At 30.8% G+C, this 21,389-nt stretch overlaps 2 protein-coding genes across 4 annotated transcripts; one reads left to right on the top strand and one right to left on the bottom strand.

Moving 5' to 3' along the window:
• Positions 1-6,450: 6,450 nt before the first annotated feature.
• LOC11446804 (T-complex protein 1 subunit gamma) lies at positions 6,451-12,627 on the top strand. The gene is made up of 14 exons (XM_003593524.4): positions 6,451-6,556; positions 6,724-6,833; positions 7,902-7,963; positions 8,065-8,137; positions 8,666-8,733; positions 8,915-8,984; positions 9,377-9,445; positions 9,528-9,599; positions 9,903-9,976; positions 10,542-11,204; positions 11,282-11,407; positions 11,538-11,642; positions 11,723-11,797; positions 12,096-12,627. Exons 2-14 carry the CDS (start codon positions 6,809-6,811, stop codon positions 12,279-12,281), a joined length of 1,668 nt encoding a protein of 555 aa, XP_003593572.2. The 5' UTR covers positions 6,451-6,556; positions 6,724-6,808; the 3' UTR covers positions 12,282-12,627.
• A 2,032-nt stretch (positions 12,628-14,659) lies between these two features.
• LOC25485936 (E3 ubiquitin-protein ligase RMA1H1) lies at positions 14,660-16,737 on the bottom strand. 3 transcript variants are annotated; one of them, XM_013607055.3, is made up of 2 exons: positions 16,587-16,737; positions 14,660-15,635 (listed from the first exon to the last, which is right to left on the bottom strand). In XM_013607055.3, the coding sequence occupies exon 2, from the start codon at positions 15,575-15,577 to the stop codon at positions 14,867-14,869; it is 711 nt and encodes a 236-aa protein (XP_013462509.1). In that variant the 5' UTR covers positions 15,578-15,635; positions 16,587-16,737; the 3' UTR covers positions 14,660-14,866. The 3 variants fall into 3 exon arrangements, with proteins under 3 accessions (XP_013462509.1, XP_024631661.1, XP_024631662.1); XM_024775893.2 differs by having other exon boundaries at positions 16,497-16,651; XM_024775894.2 differs by lacking the exon at positions 16,587-16,737 and adding an exon at positions 15,906-16,477.
• Between the last annotated feature and the right edge of the window lie 4,652 nt (positions 16,738-21,389).

The following is a 21,389-nucleotide window of genomic DNA, read 5'->3' on the forward strand; positions in this document are numbered from 1 at the left end:
CACCAACGTTACTCATAGAATACATTTTTCCCTTTGCATCATACTCTTGATACACAAGATATATACATCAAATTCAGTTTACAATAGCAAGAATTGGCAAAATTCTCAAACATGTAGCGCTGCTAATGCTGGATTCGACCTGTAAATCAAAGTTTGGCAAAATTGTTAATCAAAGTTCAGCAAACAATAGCAAGAATTATACACCCCTAACATGACAATTAAAAAAATGATTAATAATTGTCTACAAATTCATCCATTAGATCGATTAGAATTAAAACGAAATCAATGTATATTATAATTTTTAAAAATGATTAGTAAGAAGTAAGAATGGAAGATTGTGTTGTACCGACAAAAAAAAAAGGAGATATTATCATTTCACAAATAAATCAAAACAATAAAAGAATAAGAAAACAAAACCGATTTAACAAACCAAGAAAATATTGGTTTACTGCCGCCACTCTCAAATAAAGAAAGTAGCGTGTGTGAAAAGCATGAGTCTCAAGACGATTATTTATAGCCAAAGAAATCAAATAATCACAACATAATTAACTTTGATCGGTAGAAAATTAAAATAAATGACAAATGATTGGTTGAAATAGAAAACAATGATGCTAATATAAAAAATGACCGAGCCAACTAATGGGTATGATTATAGGCTTATTAACAATATTGATAATCATTTAAATCCCATAAAGAAAGGATAACTATTTATTGGAATTTACAAATTAGTTGGCCGGAATCAATGGAATTTGGAATAACTTTGTTTTGCTCGATCAATAGTTTATGGACCAATTTTAATGTACTGTTCATTATACAAAGAATGTTTATATTTTTTTAAAGAAAAACTATTATCTTTTTATTAATAAACCTAAAAAAACTATATTTTAGAAAGACACATGATTAAAATAACTGAATGATTTTAGAAACATTTTCAATAGACAGTTTGTCCTTGTTCATATCCCTAACAAACCAAAGTTGAATGACTCGAACCATGATATTCTAATTTTCTTTCGAAGGGGAAATATCAGAAACATAATTGATTTTTTGAGCCATTTGAAGTGTAAAGAGAGATACGAAATCGAAAGAAAGAAAAATGGAGAATTGAAATTCTGATGTGAAGAAAGTGTTAGCCAACATGTCTAATTTATAGTATATTTTACAGGATAATTTCGTAAAATATTCACATTCAACTCGACAATTCATATTTAAATTTATATCTTAGTCATTAAGTAATACATATTGTTTTTTTTGTCAAGGAGTGTAATTAACTTTTTCAATCAGCCCATGACTTAAGGTTTATTTTAGCAAGTCCGTTAAATACAATTAACTGAAATCATATTTTTGATATTCTTTGTCAATCATCCATTTATGATATTCTTTGACTAATGAACTTAATGATACCTATTTAATTCCAATTCATTTTTTGTGGTTAATTTTTAATTCCAATTAATCAGCTTCAATTCCCATTTTTTTTTCTGTCCTAAAATAAAAATAGCACATTTCAATGAAATTTATTGAAAAGAAAGAACAGTTTAATAAAATCCTTGCCTATCAGCCCATGGTTATCGTTTTTGTGAAGAAAGTGTTGGCCAATAGATCTAATTTATAATAGATTTTAGAGGACAATTAAGTAAAAATTTATTATCAATATGTTCGTAGCCTTTTTAAAAAAAAAAATGTTTGTAGCCGAAAATAGAAAATCAATAGGTCATAAGGTTTTTTTTTTTTTTTTTTTGTTCGGATTGCAAAGAAAGTTGCTCAATAGGTTGTTTAGTTTAGAAAATTTTAATCTGATTTTAATACCAATAAATTCCAATAACCCGTATTTATTTGGGTCAAATAAAAAAGCTACAAATCAAGAGCAAATAATATCTCTTGCAATGTTTATTCGAGAAAGTTTCAATTTGATTTATAACTAATAATAAATTCCAAAACCCATTTATTTTCGGTCAAATAAAAAGAGGAACACATCTATGATAAACTAAAAAATCAACCTATTTATTTGAGTCAAATAAAAAAGCTACACATCTATGAGAAAAATATACAATTTGATAGGGTATCAATCGGTCAATGTTACAATAAAATTTTGTATTAGATAAACTATTATTAAATTTATAAAATATAGATTTTATTGCTTAATAATAATAAAAATTCACGGATTGGCAAAAAAAATCAATCTGGTAGGGTATCAATAGGTCAATATTGCCATAATATTTTGTATTAGAAAAACTATTATTAAATTTATAGATTTCATTTGTTCACAAAAAAAATCATCGATTGGCCAAAAAAATAACTTGTATAACATTATTTTTGTTTTGTTTTAAATAAACACTATTATACGGTATTGTTTTGAATAATAAGTGTTTTTTTTCTAACATTATTAATAAAAAACAAATATTAAATTTTATATTAAAAGTGTAACTTTTGCAACTTTTTTAAGAGATTAAATGCACAATTTTTTTTTAAATTAAATTTTATATTAAAAGTATATCTTTTCCATATTTGTTTTGCAATCATTAAAATTAAAAATATTATAATAGCTCACATTATTTTTCTGAATATAAAAATGAAACAATTTTACATTTCATTAAATTCTTTCAATATCAATACTTTTAATCAAATCGTATTTTTATTATTTGACATATATCAATTATTTGATCTCTTTGACATTAAAATATTTAAATTTTATTATTTGTTTTATTATAATACCGGAAATTAAATATTTAAATTTAAATTATTTGATTTAAATCCGTATTATTTGAATTCAAAATGTTTGATTTTTAATTTGATATGAAATATTTGAATTAGAATTGAATTTGAATTTGAAAAACTTCCTTTTATTCATAAGCATTAAATACAAATTTGTGAGGTTGAATGTGGTGAGAGTATTTGTGAGGATGAATGTGGTGAGAGTATTTATAAAAACTAATGAAAATGAATAGGTTGAGAGTGCCACATGTCATATGAATAGGTTGAGAAAAACATTTCCATATAAAGCTATGAAATAGGTCCTAAATTTATATTATATAGATTAGTAATTATTAGTTTAATTGTTCTCAAGAGACTAGGGTTCCTTCCTTGTCAATTAGCATGAATGGTCTAAAACATGGAACTAATATTGGAAGTATATTATACTTGTTGTTAGAATACAAGTAACATATTCACTATAAAATCTTAATTCGACAATTTAACCAGATACTTTTCATTTTATATCACCATTAGTAATTCGTTTGATTGTTCTCAAGAAACTCTGTTCCTTGCTTGTCAATTAGCATGAATTTAACCAGATATTAAACATGGAACTAATATTGGAAGTATAATATACTTATTAGAATACAATTAACATATTCACTAAAAAGTCTTATTCTTATATGTATCCGATTTATATAATTTAGGTATGCACGATCGTGAAAAAAGAAGGTTTTACGTGTTAGCTAAGTCATTGTAACCTCAAAAGTTTTATGATTCATTGGTATTGCAACATGATTCATGATTTTGGACAATTTTTTCATGGCAACTTATAATTTGGGTTAGATAGAGTAGTCTTTTTAAGAAGCTGAAAGAAATACATTTTGAACGATGATAACCATTCAAGCATGAGGTATGCCTCAAATGGACTCAACGGAATCAGAGTACAAAATACTAAGCCAACAAAACGACTTTAAGATATTGAGTAACTCATACAAGCTGTCCAATTATACCACCAATAGTTTTAATCCAAAATATAAGTTGGTTTTTGGGCCTTCAACCACCACCAAGAATAAAACTTTATCATATCAAGCTAATGATAAAAGAGACGATTCTTTCTTGAAAAAAGTACGAGAGTTTCGCTCCTTCCTAAAGACCCAGATACAAGACAATCAAATCACTCAAAGATAGTGATGAATATCTCTCTTGAACATATAAGGTCCACCAAATTAAATAGCATGCGTGCACATTCAATCGAAGGAACATAATAAATCCCCGACCAATGTACAACACATGTCCAAATGCTTGGAAAAAAAATCGCAATCCAATACCATATGATTAATATATTAGTCTTTTCCATAACCACTAAGCACGTCAAAGAACTTAAATAAACAATCCCACAACGAAGCAAAATGTCTTTTGTCATAATACATTCATGACAGAGGGGACACTTTAAAAGTCACTGTTTTATTTCAAGTTAATTTTTACGTTATATTATCCTGCAACAAAAAATTATAAAGCACAAAACAACACACCCTGGTTCTCCTCCAAAGCAAAGAGTTTCATCATCCATCTTCGTATGTGACCCTTAACCCCTAGCCAAAACTCCACATGTCTGACACTGAAATATTGTCATCAACATAAAGATAAAAAAGACGACTGAATCTATAACACAAATGATCTCTTTCTAGCCAATGATCGTTCCAAAAGGAGGTACTTTTCCCATAACCAACTCTATGCACTAACCCTTCTTCAAACTACACCCCCTCACTCACACCTACTCCCTCAGACCCCATAAGTCATTCCACCAACCTGGAGACTTACTGGTTCCACTCCTATTTTAGCCCCCTCAAAATCATACTTAGTTGTCAACACTTTAAACCACAACCATCGTTGATCAACAAGTAACCTCCAACACAACTTACACAACAACGTCATATCATATTTCCTCAATAGATTATTTTAAAATATTAGCTTTAATACGTGTTTTGTCCCTGCAATCAGGGATCATTCAAAAATTGGTCAATATAATCGTTAATCATGGCAAATTACCCTTGCAAAGTTTAATCATTTAAAATTATGTTCGTCTTCCTAGTTGATCACTGCCACGTCACCTGATTACTGATGTGGCGTTGTTAATTGGCCAATCACTTGAATGACTCAACAAAAGGGCATGAGAATGGACCAAAATACCCCTCCTCATCTCAGATTAATTCGAAAAGACCATTATACCCTTCTCTTCATCTTCTTCAAAAATCTGGAACACTCCTATTCTCTTATAACCTCTCGTCTCCACCATCACAATCGCAAATCGCCGCCATTCTCTCCATCACCAACACCTCTCACGTACTCCCACACACCTGCATCATCACCCCAATTCAGTTTCTTCATCTCCGCACAACACCGGAATTCTGGGACCGCTACGCTGTACAGGTGTGTTACTCATTTTCATAATTTTTAAATTAATGGCCATCGATAGAGAAATACATGTATGTTATTAGTTTGATTTGATGAGCTTTTATATACTCTGTAGTCATATGTTATCTAATGCCACCGTTTCCACCGATTATGCACCCAAAACATATGGCCACCGATTCATTGTAATATCAGCTGCAAATGGAAATCAATTTATGACATCAGGAAATCAATCTAGTTTGCTACATCATTATGAGTTATCTCAAACAAATGGAAATCAATCCAGTTTGGCACATCCTTATGATTTATCAGCTGCATCTGGAAAACAATTTAGTGTTACTAAATTATTGATGTTAAGCACTAAGATCACTCATCATTAAGAACAAAAGTATTTATATATTTTTTATATTTGTAGTTTGTACTTATATTGTGTCTTTTGTTTTATTAATGTAGGAGTCATCTAAATTATCTATTTAATGGGTAACTGGCGCTTTTCATTTTTCACACTCCTGTGGTGTCTTTATGGTGGAAAAACATTGAACCGATGTACTTTTGAACTACAAGATGATGAAGCTATGAATTCTGGGCGACAAGAAGAAGAGGATAAAGCCAGGGGATATTTTGGTCTTTTCGCATTTGTCTGATGAGTCTAGGGGTATTTTTGTCCATTCATATGAAAATGAATCAATCAGCGGTGCCACCTCATCAGATTAGTGACGTGGTAGTGATTAACTTGGAAGAGGGACGAAATTTTAAATGATTAAACTTTGCAAGGGTAATTTGCCAGATTAACGATTACATGGACCAATTTTTAAATGACCCATAATTACAGGGACGACACACGTATTAAAGCTTAAAATATTTAAGGTGTACAATTCTTTTTCTTAAGCGTATAAAATACTAAAATTATACGATTCTGATTTCAGAGACACGTTTCATAAGTATAGTTTCAATAGTAGTTGCATAGATATTTGATATGTTGAAATGAGAATATTCAAACTCGCGATTCTCTATTTTCCATCATTCTGTCATGTTGAAGCCCCTTGGTACATTATCCAGGAACAATTTTGCAATCAAACACAATACAACTAAAATTGTTTTATATTTTATTTTTTAACCGATCAAACACATTTTAAAGTGTTTAACAACTAAGTAAAATATAGATATTGTTAAGAAAAATACAAACCAAGGAGGACTAAATTACTAATTTAATATTAATACATCGTAAGTGTAAAAATGTTTTACACTTAAAAAAGTTTTAATTCATGCAAGTATAAAATAAACTCTACTAGTATTTTACTTACTCTCAAACTTAAATAAAAGTAAGTGCGACAGTGTTCCATTCATTTCCAGGGTTTTCTAGTTCATTTTGGCGGAAAAGAGTGTAGCCTTTCTCTCTGTTACTCACTCGCGACGCTCTGTGCCCTAACGCCGCCTCCTCCGTTAAGTTAAGGTAACTTCTACGCTTCTCTCCGATCTGAAAATGTTTTCATTTTCTGATTCGCCACCTTCGGTTCAGATTTAGGGTTTTACTTTCAATATTTCTTCGTTTTGCCCTTCTTTTACGCTTTCGATTTTGAGATTCAATGTGATTTTGATTATGTTTTCAAAAATGTGCAGTGAAGCTTTAAGAAGAAGATACTTTGGTTCTGGATTTGGTTTTTGTTTTGCAAAAATCGAAGCAAGTTTTTAAACCCTAGAAATCATGCAGTCCTCAGTTCTAGTTCTCAGTAAGTTTTATCTCTCCCTTTACGCATTAGTTTTTTTGGTTCTAAATCACTCATGGAAGTGATTTCATGTTTCGTATGAGTTCATGTTTGTTTCTGCGGTACAAAAATTGATTCCAAGTGAAACTGGTTTTATGCATGTTTGGTTTTGAGGTGAGAAAAAAAATGATTTTGAATGAATCGATTAAGCTTAAAATTCAGTTGAATGTGAAGTGATTTATGTTTGTATTTATTCATGAAAAAGTAATGAAAAAGTGAGTTAAACAATAAGTTTGTGTGTAAAAATCAGTTTTAGAATTAGATGATACGATTTCTTGTTTCAAGTAAAATCAAATCTGGAGGAAAAATCAATTCTACACTGCTAGAATCAATTATGCCTCCTCCAAAAGTGGAACCAAACATACACTTTGTAAAATTGATTTTAGTTAAAAGTGAGTTGAATGTGCAGTGACTTATGTTTTGGATAGAGTTACATAAAAGTGATTGTGTAGTGGTTTATGTTTTGGATAGTTACATAAAAGTGAGATGAACATAAAGTTTGAGTATAAGAATCATGTTTGGAGTCAAAAGGTACAAATCCTAGCTTGAAGTTAGAATCAAGTATGTTGACGAGAACAATTCTATTCGAGAACATTCAAACATGAAAAAAAATTAATTCTACACCTCCAGAATCATTTGGTAATCAAATAATTTGCCATATTTTGTTTGGTGGTTCATGTTTCCGTTTTCACATTAGAGAATGCATTATGGAAGTTTTGGAAAATGATTTTAAACATAGGTTGGGTATTTTTGAAAAGCCTATAAAATTTCTAACATTGTTTTCGGTGTTTCTTTCTCTCTAGTTAGGTTCCATTTTATATCTGTCCACATTTTAAAAGAATAACTTATAACCATACATCATTTCATCCACCCATGTACAAAGTTAAAATTGAGAACATTGTTTGAAATTGAACGGGCTCTTAACCTTTGGTTTTAATTCTGATGTGTTTCAATATTTGATTTCTGTTATACATTTAAGCATTGCTTTTTAAATATGGACTGGTTCATTAAATCCATGCTTTAAATGCGCAGAGGACTCTTTGAAACGTGAGTCTGGACCAAAGGTGCATCATGCTAATATTCAGGCATCAAAGGTGAGCCTATCACTGATTACTGACCAAAACTAAGTGCTTGCTAATGGTTCTTAATATTCATTTGTTTTTTCTAATTTAATGTTGTTTTTGATGAATGGAAGGCTGTTGCTGATATAATTCGTACAACACTGGGACCCAGGTCCATGCTAAAGATGCTTCTTGATGCTTCTGGAGGTTAGTGTTTTCATTACGTAAAGGGAAATGTTAACGAGTGCCCCCGGGGCACTCTCTTCACACTTTAATTAGTAAGTTCTTTATGAAAAGTTGTGTATTGAGTGGTTTGCAATTGTCATTCACCGAGGTTATAACTTATTAAGGACTATTGTGAATCACACCTTTTGCGATTGTCATTCACTGAGGTTATAGCTTATAAAGGACTATTGTGAATCACACTGTTTGCAATTGTCATCCACTTAGGCTAAATATTTTCTTATTATTTGTATCATTAGTGTCCGAGATGTACATAGTTTTTTGCTGATTGCAAGATGTGGTAATTTTTGCCATTTTTTGTAAGAGTTTGGAACTGTGTTGTTCAACATGAGATTCAAGTTGTAGGTTCTGGGCATGATTTTTATCATTTTTTGCAAGAGTTTGGAACTATTTGTGTTCGACATGTAATAGTGTTTTTCATAAATGTATAGTTTTATGTCTTGTTTTTCCAAGTACTTATACACCTATTCGTTTCCCTGTAAACTACTACAGGAATTGTGGTGACAAACGATGGAAATGCTATCTTACGTGAATTAGATATTGCTCATCCAGCTGCCAAGGTACTTGTCTCTCTTACTTCATTTTATTGATATTGCTCCGTGGTACACATATTGCCATATAGTGCGTTCTTGATCACGTCCTTTGAAGGCACAACTTTCCGGTTTGCATTGAATTTTCTACGTTTAGTTTCTCTTTTGTTTAATATTTTCTGAAATTGTTGGCTTATTGGAATGGCTACAGTCTATGATTGAATTAAGTCGCACCCAAGACGAAGAAGTCGGAGATGGAACCACATCTGTCATCATTCTTGGTATGCTATTTGTGTCTGTATTAATTGATATTATTTGTGTGGGTATGTATGTTTATGTCTGGTATATATTTATTTAACTGTTATCACGGATTATATATTGGGCCTATTCTGAGCCCCTTTCATACCTCAATTGGTAAATTATTTGAGTCAATTAGCAAATCTCTTCAATGCTGAAATTTCCTGATACCTGTTGTAATCTAAATTCTCCTCTCTGGTGTTAGGTTGCTATTTTGGTGCATGATTTAATATCAAATTCCATAGTGTTTAGTTGTCTCATATACTAAATAGAAGATTACTTTTGTCCTGATTTATCGGGATTGCTACTTCCTCTTTTTTTTTAACAAGATCGGGATTGTCTCTTCCTATTTCAATATCTCATCATTTTTGTGCAGCTGGTGAGATGCTCCATGTTGCCGAAGCTTTCATTGACAAGAATTATCATCCTACAGTTATTTGCCGAGGTAATGTATGGTATTAATCAACGGTTGTTTCCTTACAGTATAAAATTGTGTAAAATGACTGCTACAATTATGTAATTTGCAGCATATAACAAAGCTTTGGAGGATGCTATTGCTGCTATTGACAAAATTGCGATGCCTATTGATGCTCAAGACCGTAAGTTTTTTTTTTTTTTACTATCAAGATTTGTACATTTTTTGTCACAAACCCTCCAAGTGGATTTGCAAAAGTTCAGTGAGCTAAACTGTCAATTCTATATTCCGATTTTTCGCGGAGGTGGAACCTTGATAGTTTGTACAAATAGTTATTGGGAAGTAATTCATAGCACAGTGCCATATTGCAATTCTGTTTGCTTCAAATTCTCCTAGCTGTCTTCAGTATGTAAGAACAGCACATCATTCATCCATTGAATTTCTTCCTGACATATAATCCCAATGCTATCAATGAACTAAAATGCAGGAGGTCAAATGCTGGGGCTTGTAAAAAGCTGCATAGGTACCAAATTCACTAGTCAATTTGGGGATTTAATTGCTGTGAGTATATTTCTCTTGGCTATATTTTCAAATGATATCCTTTGCTCTTTAATTCTTAAACCAGATAATTTCCAAAGCAACTAAAGATTTTTGCTTAAAATTTGGCTTAAAAATGGTGTTTTTTTTGCTTATAATTAGGGAGTATTTTTTTTCCTTTGTCAATTCAATTGCTTTGCATGCCAGACCTAGCAAATAGTGTGTAAATAATATCATTATTTGTGGTCTTGTTCTTTGGTTGTATTTGTTTCTGTTCAAGTGAACATGACTAAAATTTAATGCTACTATAAATGCAGATAATTATTACTGCCCTTTATAACTATTAATATGCACAATTGCATTCATTATTGTTAAAAGATTGGCCATGGCAATTGGCGCCACCTTGGCGGGTTTTTAGATAACTGCCATAGACAATCTGTCAAGGGATGCCCGCCATGGTGGCATCATAGGCCGCAATGGCGTGTTTATAGGGCTGATTTTCAGCTTTCCACCATATACAACATTGATTGCATGACCTTGCTAGATCTCTTGAATTATATTTAAAGTGCTGTCTTTGGTTATACTCCAGGATTTAGCTATTGATGCTACTACAACAGTGGGTGTTGATATTGGCCAAGGTTTAAGAGATGTAGATATTAAAAATTATATCAAGGTTGAGAAGGTCCCTGGCGCGCAGCTTGAGGATTCGAGAGTTCTCAAGGGAGTTATGTTTAACAAAGATGTGGTTGCCCCTGGCAAGATGAGGAGAAAGATTGTTAACCCACGTATCATTCTTCTTGATTGTCCTCTTGAGTATAAAAAGGGTGAAAACCAAACAAATGCCGAACTGCTTAGAGAAGAAGACTGGAGTCTCTTGCTGAAGTTGGAGGAAGAATACATTGAGGAGCTCTGCATGCAGATATTGAAGTTTAAACCAGACTTGGTAGTTACAGAGAAGGGTCTTAGTGATTTGGCATGCCATTATCTGAGCAAGCATGGAGTTAGTGCAATCAGAAGACTGAGGAAAACTGATAATAATCGAATTGCTAAGGCATGCGGTGCTGTTATTGTGAACAGACCAGATGAGTTGCAGGAATCTGATGTTGGTACTGGTGCAGGGTTATTTGAAGTTAAGAAAATTGGAGACGAGTACTTCGCTTTTATTGTTGATTGCAAAGAACCTAAAGCTTGTACTGTTTTATTAAGGGGTGCTAGTAAGGATCTCTTGAACGAGGTTGAAAGAAACCTACAGGTTAGTTATTGATATTTATTTACCATTGACCAAACATATTTGATCATGCTGCTTTCTGAAACTCTTTTGCATGCCAGGATGCCATGTCTGTTGCTAGGAATATAATAAAAAATCCAAAACTTGTTCCTGGAGGTGGTGCTACAGAGATGACTGTGTCAGCTGCTTTGAAACAGAAGAGTTCTTCTATTGAAGGCATAGAGAAGGTGAGTGTATTTCACTGTTGTTTCAGTGCACCGGTGGATACTTCATTCATGTTTGGTGGGTTTGAATTCCTATCCTGTGTTGAGCAACAGTTTGCTCTGGTTCTAACCTTTTATTCTTGCTGATTATCAGTGGCCATATGAAGCTGCTGCTATTGCTTTTGAATCTATTCCACGTACTTTGGCACAAAATTGTGGAGTAAACGTCATCCGGACAATGACTGCACTGCAAGGAAAAGTAAGTTTTGCTATGTATATTCTATATGCTCCTTTCTCTGAAGCCTGGTATTTTTTAACTTATATTTTTGAAAATTATAGCATGCAAATGGAGAAAATGCATGGATTGGCATTGATGGAAATACTGGTGTCATTGCTGACATGAAAGAGCGCAAGGTACTTTATTGTATTCTTGAAGTTTGCATATTGTAATTGAAACCGAAAACTATCTATTGTTATTTTGCCAAAGTCACATTAGAATTAGGACCTTTGTTATCCATTTATTTCTAAAAGAGGCAAGCAACACAGTGAAGAAATCCATGTTTATTTCATTACAATGGAAATACCTTTGCAACTTGTAATCACTAAACACTGTTATTTTGATTTACTGAGCACATGCCACATGCTTAGTTGTCTTGTAACTGTATATATCTTTGTAATTGAGCTCTGATAATGTTTTGTATTATGGTGCTAGATCTGGGATGCCTATAATGTGAAGGCACAAACTTTTAAGACTGCCATTGAAGCTGCATGCATGCTTCTGAGAATTGATGATATAGTGAGTGGAATCAAGAAAAAGCAGGCCCCTGGAGCAGGCCCTTCAAAGCCTAAGATTGATACTGAGGGAGATGCCGACGGCGAGCAAATCCTTCCTGACTGAAAACACACTTCCCTTGACGTTGTTTTTTTGACTTGTAGAGTTGAAAATCTGCTAGGTTCTTCTTCCTCTTTAAAAGTATTTAGTTATTCTTATGAAATTTTGGGTCCTTGATGGTGCTGTTGTTTTATACTTGGTACTGTTTGTTTAAGCAACTTGTGAACTTTAATGATGTTCAAGTGTCATATGCTTTATGGAGTGTTCTCGATCTGTTTTGAGAATTGTGTCAGGCTGAAATGTTTGTTTTCTCCTTTTTGAGAGTTGCCTGTTTTCTACTAAATTTCAGAACATGTATCTTTCTGCCAGTAATGTGATTACGCAGGGCTTTCTCTGCATTGTATCATTGAAACTGGTAGTAGTAGAATTAGAATAGCAAGAAACTGAAAAATGCTATGGAGAGTCGTACTTATGTACACAACATAGAAGGTTTGCAAATCAAATGATTTATGGAAGTTTGTTTGGCTCATGTCCTTAATATTAGGAATATGTAGGCTGGCCTTACAAATATGATTTAATTCCATTTTTATCATAACAAAACTCTCTTTATAGTTTTTACAGAGAGGGTAAAAATAAGACAATAAATTTTTCAAATAAGTGATAATTTTATTACTTTCTTATTTCTACAAACATTTAACAAATGAATTTACTTGGAGAAGTTAAAAATATATCATTGAGGCAAAAAAATATAAATTACAATTATTTATTCAAATAAAATATATTTTGAATAGAATAATTATTAGTTAGGTTGTACTCACCTTTCTGTCGAAATTTGGATTAACAGGATCCATTTCTCTGCGAATCAAAGGTTAACAATAAATATATATATATATATATATATATATATATATATATATATATATATATATATATATATATATATATCTATGTATGTATGTATGTTGGGGTAGTCTAAGATACCTTATTATTCTTCATATTTATTATGCCTGCCCCTGCAAGGTATCCTCTCCCCTTCTAAAAAGGGAGACAGTGTGGTAGTTTAGAGACAAATTTGATAGATCGTGGATAGTTTAGAAATGATTTATTAGATTTTTATATTCTATGAAGTAAATAAAAGATAGATTGGTAGTTTTTTGTTTTGTTTTGAAGAAGCTAAATTTGTCCACTTAAATTGACATTTGAGAGAATCGAACCTGAGATCTCGAGGAGGGGCACACTCTCAGGTCCCGGGACAACCCAAATTGGATAGATTGGTAGTTTAGAAACCAAATTGGAGATTTATACTTACCAAATATTAGTAGCGTGGATGGTCTAAAACATCAACATGGAACTAATATTTGGTATGGATCAATTTCAATGTTTTTTAAGAGTTTAATACTATGTATTCATCCCTTCAAACAACAAGAGAGTTTAATACAGTGTACCAATAATACTAAAATTTTATCATGTAGATTCATTTCCCCTTCCACAACATGTTGTGCAAATGCAAATTATGCAATATGGCTTTCTTCCTTTTATTGTTCCTTGTTGATGATTTTCCATTGGCAAGTTCTTTAGACTCATTATTATTAAGATAAGATTGTAAAGCAACTAGTCAACTGGATTTTTGGTTATGAAGTGTAATAATTTTCACTGTCAGCTTCTTTTGTTAGGACTCGTTTACAAGGATAAGGTTTGGAAAGATGCTAGTCCCCGTCGACATTTTTGTCTTCTAATAACAGCTAAAGTATGTAATGATAAGGAGAGGGTGCAACTGCAATGATGGAATCATGTGTTGGTGTAAAAAAAGAATATATAATTAAAGGGTCGGTTAACTATTGTCTATCCAAAAGTATTTATTAACATTTTTCATAATTATATTATTTATATTATGATAATTATTGTACTAAAGATTAAGTCGTATTTTTATATATTTAAGCGGGCAGAACTATCAACGAAAAAAGAGATGTTAAAATCGTGATTTATCCACAAGAGGGAAATTGACAGCCAAACTAACAGTTGTTTTGATATCTGGGTGGATAGGATGAAAACATACATGTGTGGACTTGATTGGGGTTTTCTCACATGTAGAATTGATGACCAAAACTTTTACCGTGGAACATACAACTCTCAAAACAGCTTCAAGAAAAGCGGTCAAATATGACGAAGTATATATCAAACAATCAATATGTTATTGTATCATTTACATTTGACACTTTTGTCTTCCTAACACCTCAGATCGTGCATTTTCTACAAAGAATTCAAAGCATCGTTCATATCAATGTTGCATCTCTTAAGCCCATGAATATAGTTTTAAAAGGATTGGTTTTACTGAAAGAGATTGAGGGGTTGTTTGTTGCTCGTTGTATGTAGTTTTCTAAATATTTGATATTAAGACAAATGAATTGAACAATTATACATCAGAATTTATATAAGCAATTAAATTTAGGATTGGTATGAAATAGTTATGAACTAAGTGAAGCCTTATCTTGTACTGTAAGAGTAAAACATTGGCAGTGACTTTCTGTGATATGAAACTAAATTGATGTGTACTAAATAGTGTAGAAGTGCACAAATTCTCTGACCGATGATAATTCATTGAATCAAGTTCTCCGATGCACATTCAGAATAATCTCATCCCAATTGCACATTCAAAAGACAATAAGACACAAAAGAAAGCAGCAAAATAGAAAATTTGAAATTCTGTTCAAAAATTTATCAGTCTGCAACTCTTGCCTTCTCAGTCTAGAGCTATTATTTCCCACCATCTGATAAGAATTTGGCGGGTGGCCGACTACTCCGGAAAAAATCATCTCCTCGAACATTCTAACCACAGTATGGTGGCGAGATCTTGATGTCATTGAGGCACCAAGATTAAGCATTTGTGAAGTAGCATCACCCTCTTGTTGGTGGTATGAAGAGGAGTTTAAATATTGTCCCTGATAAGGATTTCGATACGGAAGTCGCTGATGTTGATCACTTTGAGATGCTGTTGCCAAAAGAGCTTGAGCACCTGAAGCAGTTGGTCTTGGTGGTACAAAATTATCATCACAACAAGATGATTTTCCACTCGGTGGAGTGTGGCCACCGCGGCCATACAATGGGACCATTGTGGTATGTGATATATTTTCTTTACATACAGGACATTGTGGATGTTCATCAGATCCAAGAGAATCATCACTTTGAACATGTAGCCACTTGTAGATGCAAGGCCAGCAGTAAAGGTGGCCACAAAGGGTGACTACCGGTTCGTTGGCGAAGTCTAAGCAGATGTTACAATCAAAACCATTGGATTCTTCTGCTTCTGACATGGAATTTGGAATGGTTTTCAATTCATGGGAAAAACAATCCTCAAATGCCATGAATCAAGGAACTGGTTCTCACAAGTGAAAACAGTTACTTATTGGTGCTTCTTTGGCCCTGAATATACAAAAGAAAAACCAACTTAATTAATATTGGAAAAAGAAAAAAGTATTGGGAGAACCAGATTAATAGATTAAGTCACTCATAATTGAAACTAACTATAGGACATGAAAGTATATAAATCAATTACAATTTCATTAACTCAATCCATTAAAAAGAAAATTGTCAATTGAAAAAGTATCCAAATTGGATCCATCAATGAAGTGATACCATTGACCTTGACATGTAATTCAAGGTGGTTGTTAAATAAGTAGAAGATCAACTCACTCTAGTAAGGTGGACCGAATAAATTCTTGTTCATAAGCAATATTTCAATCCCTATCCACAACTTGCTTATAAAGAACTAGTATCATAAAAACACATAAAGCAAAATAATTAATTTCTATGGTTCTTGTGGCACATGGAAAGAAAGAAGCACATCAAATCTATTAAATCAAGCACTGTCAACATCATATTTATAGATGATAAGAAACTAAAAAAAAAAACTACAAAGAGCATATATAGGAATAAATCCTTCCTAGGACACTAGTATCATTAGTTTGTTCATATTCTGGGGATTCACCAAGACAAACCATCTAATCAAAGATTTTCTAGAAACCTTTAGTGTCTTATAAGATGTCATGAATCATGATCATGTGCTTGTGTGCAAAATCTAAAAACACATAAAGTACAAATTGCTTGACATCAAAAACCCACAAAGAGAAATTCCATAATACTTACTTCAATTCATTTCATATACCAGAATTCTATAAAAGGAAAAAAATCTTTGAAAGGAAGCAAAAACACAAGATCTAATCTAAGCAGTGAAAATTAAATGAAACAAGAAAGAGCTTGCAAAAAAGAAAGAACAATAATAACCTGAAGATGATGATAAAAGAAACAGAATGGATATGGAATCAAAGAGATGAAACAAGATAGTATATAACAAAAATGAAAACAGAAACATACCAAGATAAATACAAAAGAGAACAGCTTTTGGCTTTCTTTCTAAGAAGTTTATTGAATGTAAGCAACAACAAATGAATAAAGACACAACAAGTGTTTCTGTCTCTATATAGTGCTAGATAGATAGGCCTAAACAAATGATGACATGGTTTCTGATAAAAGTAGTTCTTAAATGATTTATAAGAAATTAATATTACATGTTTATAAGTAATTATGAATTCAATTTTTTCATCTTTTAATCAGTGCTTAAATTAAAAAAACAATTTAAACATGACAAAATATATAAAAAAAAATATTTTTAAAGTTAATTTGTATCATTTCAATTACTTTTTTTTTTTAATTAGCCTTTTAGATATTAATTTATACTTGATTTGGATATTTTCCATTTTTTTTTTTGAAGGAATATTTTCCATTGTTAAAAGTGACTATAGAAACAACAATATTGGTTTGTGCGACCACGTGATTGCATAGCCCATTGTTAGACAATGGAGTCCCACTTTATGATGCTTTTTATCGGTTACTTCCAAAACACTCAACTCAACAACATTAAAAATCATGACAACAATTCCCTTCAGAATTAAATATAGACTTTTTTTTAAGGAAAAATTAAAAATATAGACTTATAAATGTCTAATAAAATAGATGTATTTTTTTTTTCAAATTTTTAATTAAATATATCAACTTTGTTTGATTTTTCTTGATAATATTTGATTTTAGAGTAGTATTTTTTATGAGAAGTTTTAGGTGATTATAACATTTGAGCACAACATTTAATCACGCTTACATATTTAAAAGAAGATAGAAAAGAAAAATTCAATAATGATTATTTTTAAAATAACTAAATGATATCTTTTTTTTTTTTGAGGGAAAATGATAAATATCTTAATGTGTATGTTTATATATTTTTCTACTTCTAATGTAGGTCCATATACCCTACACTCTTATGAACACAAGTTTTCAAACTTTATCTTTTCAAAAAGTATATGCGTGTAGGGGGACCAGCTCAGTTTTTCTTTGTTAATCTGATTCACATGTTTGATTTTATTTAGGCTTAATACATGCTTTGGTCCCTTAACTTATTTTCGGATTTCATTTTGGTCCTCTAACTATAAAATGTTTCAATTTGGTCCCTTATGTCTTCTGCCGTTACCTCTTTTGATCATCTCCATTAGTTTGTTTTCAAAAATATTTAACCCTTGTCCACATGTCATTTAAGATTGGTGATCAAGGACTAGATTTGAAAAGTACACAAGTATACAATAGGCTCACAACATATAATCATTTCTATTTTTCTTGATTTTCCTAAAAATATAAATTTAAAATCACCATCAATCTTCTTCATCTATTTATATATTTTTAAAATAATTTGTATCCAAATTTTTAAAAATTAAAATATTTTTCAGAATTTTGTTGAAATTTTTTTATAAAAAAAAATCTGACCATTTTTTTTTCGTAATTTTTTTTTTTTTCAAATTTTGAAAAAGATTTTATAAAATTCAGGAATAATTTTTTTCATATTTTATAAAAATCTGAATTTTTTATATATTTTCCAGAATTTTGTAGAAAAAAAAAAACCTTTTTAATAAGACCTTTTTAAATTAAAATATTTTTCAGAAATTTGTACCCAGATTTATTATATATTTTTTTAAATATTTTCCATAATTTTTTAGAAAAAATTTAAAAAAACATTTTTTTTTCGGAAAAAAAAATCTGATCTTTTTTTAAAATTTCGTAAAAAAATAATTGTTTTTCAAATTTTTAAATCTTGGCAAAGATTTTATAAAAATTCTAGAATATTTTTTTTCTAATTTTAAAATCTGAATTTTTTATATATTTTTCCAGATTTTTAAAAATTAAAATATTTTCTAGAATTTTGTAAAAAAAATTTAAAAAAACTTTTTTTTTGGAATCAAAAAGTTCTGACCTTTTTTAAAAATTTGGTAAAAAAAATATATTTTTTTATTTTGAAAATGATTTTATAAAAAATCTGGAATATTTTATGAAAAATATGAATTTCTTTTTATATATCATAGACTACAATACACCTACATGATCTAACGGTTTCTATTTGAAAAATAGATCAAACAGTTAAAATGTAACGGATATGACCAAAAGAGGTAACGGTTAAAGACATAAGGGACCAAATTGAGACACTTTATAGTTATGGGACCAAAATGAAATCCGAAAATAAGTTAAGGGACCAAATTATTATTAAGCCTTTTATTTATGAGAAAAGGTTAACATGTGGTCCTGAGGTACTACTAGTTAAAGATCTTAAATAATAATTTTTTATGAAAGTTTATGTAATCAATGTATTGAGAATTAAAAATTTTAATATTTTTAAAGAATAATTACTTAATTTAAAATATCTTAAAAACACTTGTTAACAAGACTCATATGATTGATGAAATTTTAACTACCACAATTTTGAAAATCCATAATAAAGTGAGTTCCTAATTTGTTAGGAGAAAAGTGAACCAATTCTGTCAAAGAAAGAAAAAGACAAGGTGGGCATACCGCATATGAAGGGATATATTCCAAATAAGGCAATGCTATATATCTAGATAAAGAGTTGAGATATTTTCCTTAAAAAAGTTGTGATATTTAAATAACTATTTAAAACAACTTTAATTATAAAAAAAAAATTCTTCGATTTTTCTTGATAAAAAATAAAGTAAATATAAAGAGTCAGAATCTGTTGACACCAGGTGTAAGTCAAAAGACTTACACCAAATCTTAACCGTTAAATTTAATTGATCGTATGGTTTAAATTATATCCACGGAAGGAACGCATAACAGGGGATCTCGTTAAAGCATGTCATCTACACCAACTACAACCTTCTGTTAGTTTCGCTAAAAGTATCAGATCAGAAACCAAAGGATCTAGATGCAATTGAAAGCATTGAAATCTCAAAACAATCATAATTGAAAAGAAACGCTAAAAGGGGATAAAAAGAAAAATTGAAATATTTTAATTACTTTTGGATTCATAAAATTGATTGAATCTGATGATTTTTCATCCATAGAAAAATTTGTTGTCACATTAGGAGGTTTATCCAAGACTAAGAACATTTAGGTCTTGAACCAATGAAGAATGGATCTCAAGTGATGGTAGATGTGAGATTGTTGGTGAGTGGTGACATAATGGATCTCAAGCCAGAGTAAACGGAATCGCAAGTTTCATTGTTAGAGAAAAAACTACTATGAGGAAGGAGAAAGAATGAGCCGTGTTCCAATATTCAAATTTAATAATGACCGTACGATTTATTAGTTTTAACGGTTGAGATTTAGAGTAAGTCTTTTGATTTACACCTGGTGTCAACGGATCCTGACTCAAATATAAAAGAGATAGTTTTCAGAAATTTGTAACAAAAGATTATACAAATATTATTTCTTATAAGTAAAATAATTTTACACCATACATAAAAAAAAAATTGCGATTAAATTAACAAGTTTTATCATATCATATCTTATCCGGTTATAAAAACCAACATGATATAACATTCATTCACTTGTCCATCATCATAGAAATAACTCTGGTCTAGAAGTAATGCTAGACATTTGTTAACCTAGCTTTCTTTTTATATATATCGATTGATTGATTACACTTTCCTTCTCGATTTAATTTAAGCTAGAATAAGAAATGGAGAATGTACCAAAAAATGAAAAAGAAAAAGAGTATTTGATAATTTTAAAGTCGTAAAGCTATAATATGTGGATCGGTGCTATTGGGAGAGTCCCAAAGGGATTTTGACCAAAGCACCACAAGCTCAAAAAATTGAGTTTGGAACCTTGACAATGCATAAGAGTGATTTTAATACTTTGGTCTAAAGTAGAGATAGCACTTGTGTACCATTATATTATATAATATTAGCCAATTAAGATGTGCCATGTGGCACTCACTTTAAAAAACATATATAAAATAAAGCACTTATAAAGTAAGGGTCTTGCTAACCGGTGCCCTCGGGGCACTGGTTAAACATACTATAAAAGGAAATTATTACCATAAAAGGAAACTGTTTTTGACATTATTATAAATTAATTACACAATTTCAATGCATTAACTACTATATAATTTCCTTTTCCATACCCTTAACCAGTGTCCGGGGGCACCGGTTAGCATTTTCCATAAAGTAATATTGATATAATATTGATATGTGACACACTCTTACCAATCAATGTTATATAACATTGGTACCTTAATGATACACAAATGATGTTCTTTAAAGTAGCTGTACTATATTGAAATCTATACAAAATCCAATTGATCTGCATTCATCGGTGAACAAATCTTCTTTAGTAGAAAAAACAAAGAACATAAATCTTCTATTTTTTTTTTAATTGACAAATCTTCTATCATGCATTATCAGCATTGATATTAGCCAAATTGGTCTTGGAGAGATCTAATTAGCCAAATTACTACTATTATACATCCGAAAAATTGTCTAACCAAATGTAATTGGATAGCTAACCTATGAGCAATCCAATTGCCATTTACCTTAAAAAACACAAATTTGAGTTTTTAACATTTGACGATTCTAATAGATGGATCTCAAACATTTAAAATTCAGTACCTCGAAGGTCTTATATGATTTAGGGTCTCAACCAAGCATATTCTTAAGTGGGACCGCCCATATTTTTCTTTAAATGGGACTCATACTTTTTGTAATATTAAAAAATTAAAACGTAATGATATAAAATTATCGATAGTTAATTAGTGGTTCTTATTTAAGAAATTTGTGTGATATATTGAGTTGGACGGATTGAGTACTTATTAATTACTACTATTAAAAAATTATAAATTAG

The sequence above is a fragment of the Medicago truncatula genome, chromosome 2 (assembly GCF_003473485.1).
Source record: "Medicago truncatula cultivar Jemalong A17 chromosome 2, MtrunA17r5.0-ANR, whole genome shotgun sequence".
Classification (NCBI taxonomy): Eukaryota; Viridiplantae; Streptophyta; class Magnoliopsida; order Fabales; family Fabaceae; genus Medicago; species Medicago truncatula.

Bases quoted from the DNA above. Each gene is read 5' to 3' on its own strand.
- LOC11446804 (XM_003593524.4), top strand. From the start codon at position 6,809: ATGCAGTCCTCAGTTCTAGTTCTCA. The intron at 7,964-8,064 runs GTGAGCCTATCA...GATGAATGGAAG, and splicing joins CTAATATTCAGGCATCAAAG to GCTGTTGCTGATATAATTCG. The intron at 9,977-10,541 runs GTGAGTATATTT...GTTATACTCCAG, and splicing joins AATTTGGGGATTTAATTGCT to GATTTAGCTATTGATGCTAC.
- LOC25485936 (XM_013607055.3), bottom strand. From the start codon at position 15,577: ATGGCATTTGAGGATTGTTTTTCCCATGAATTGAAAACCATTCCAAAT.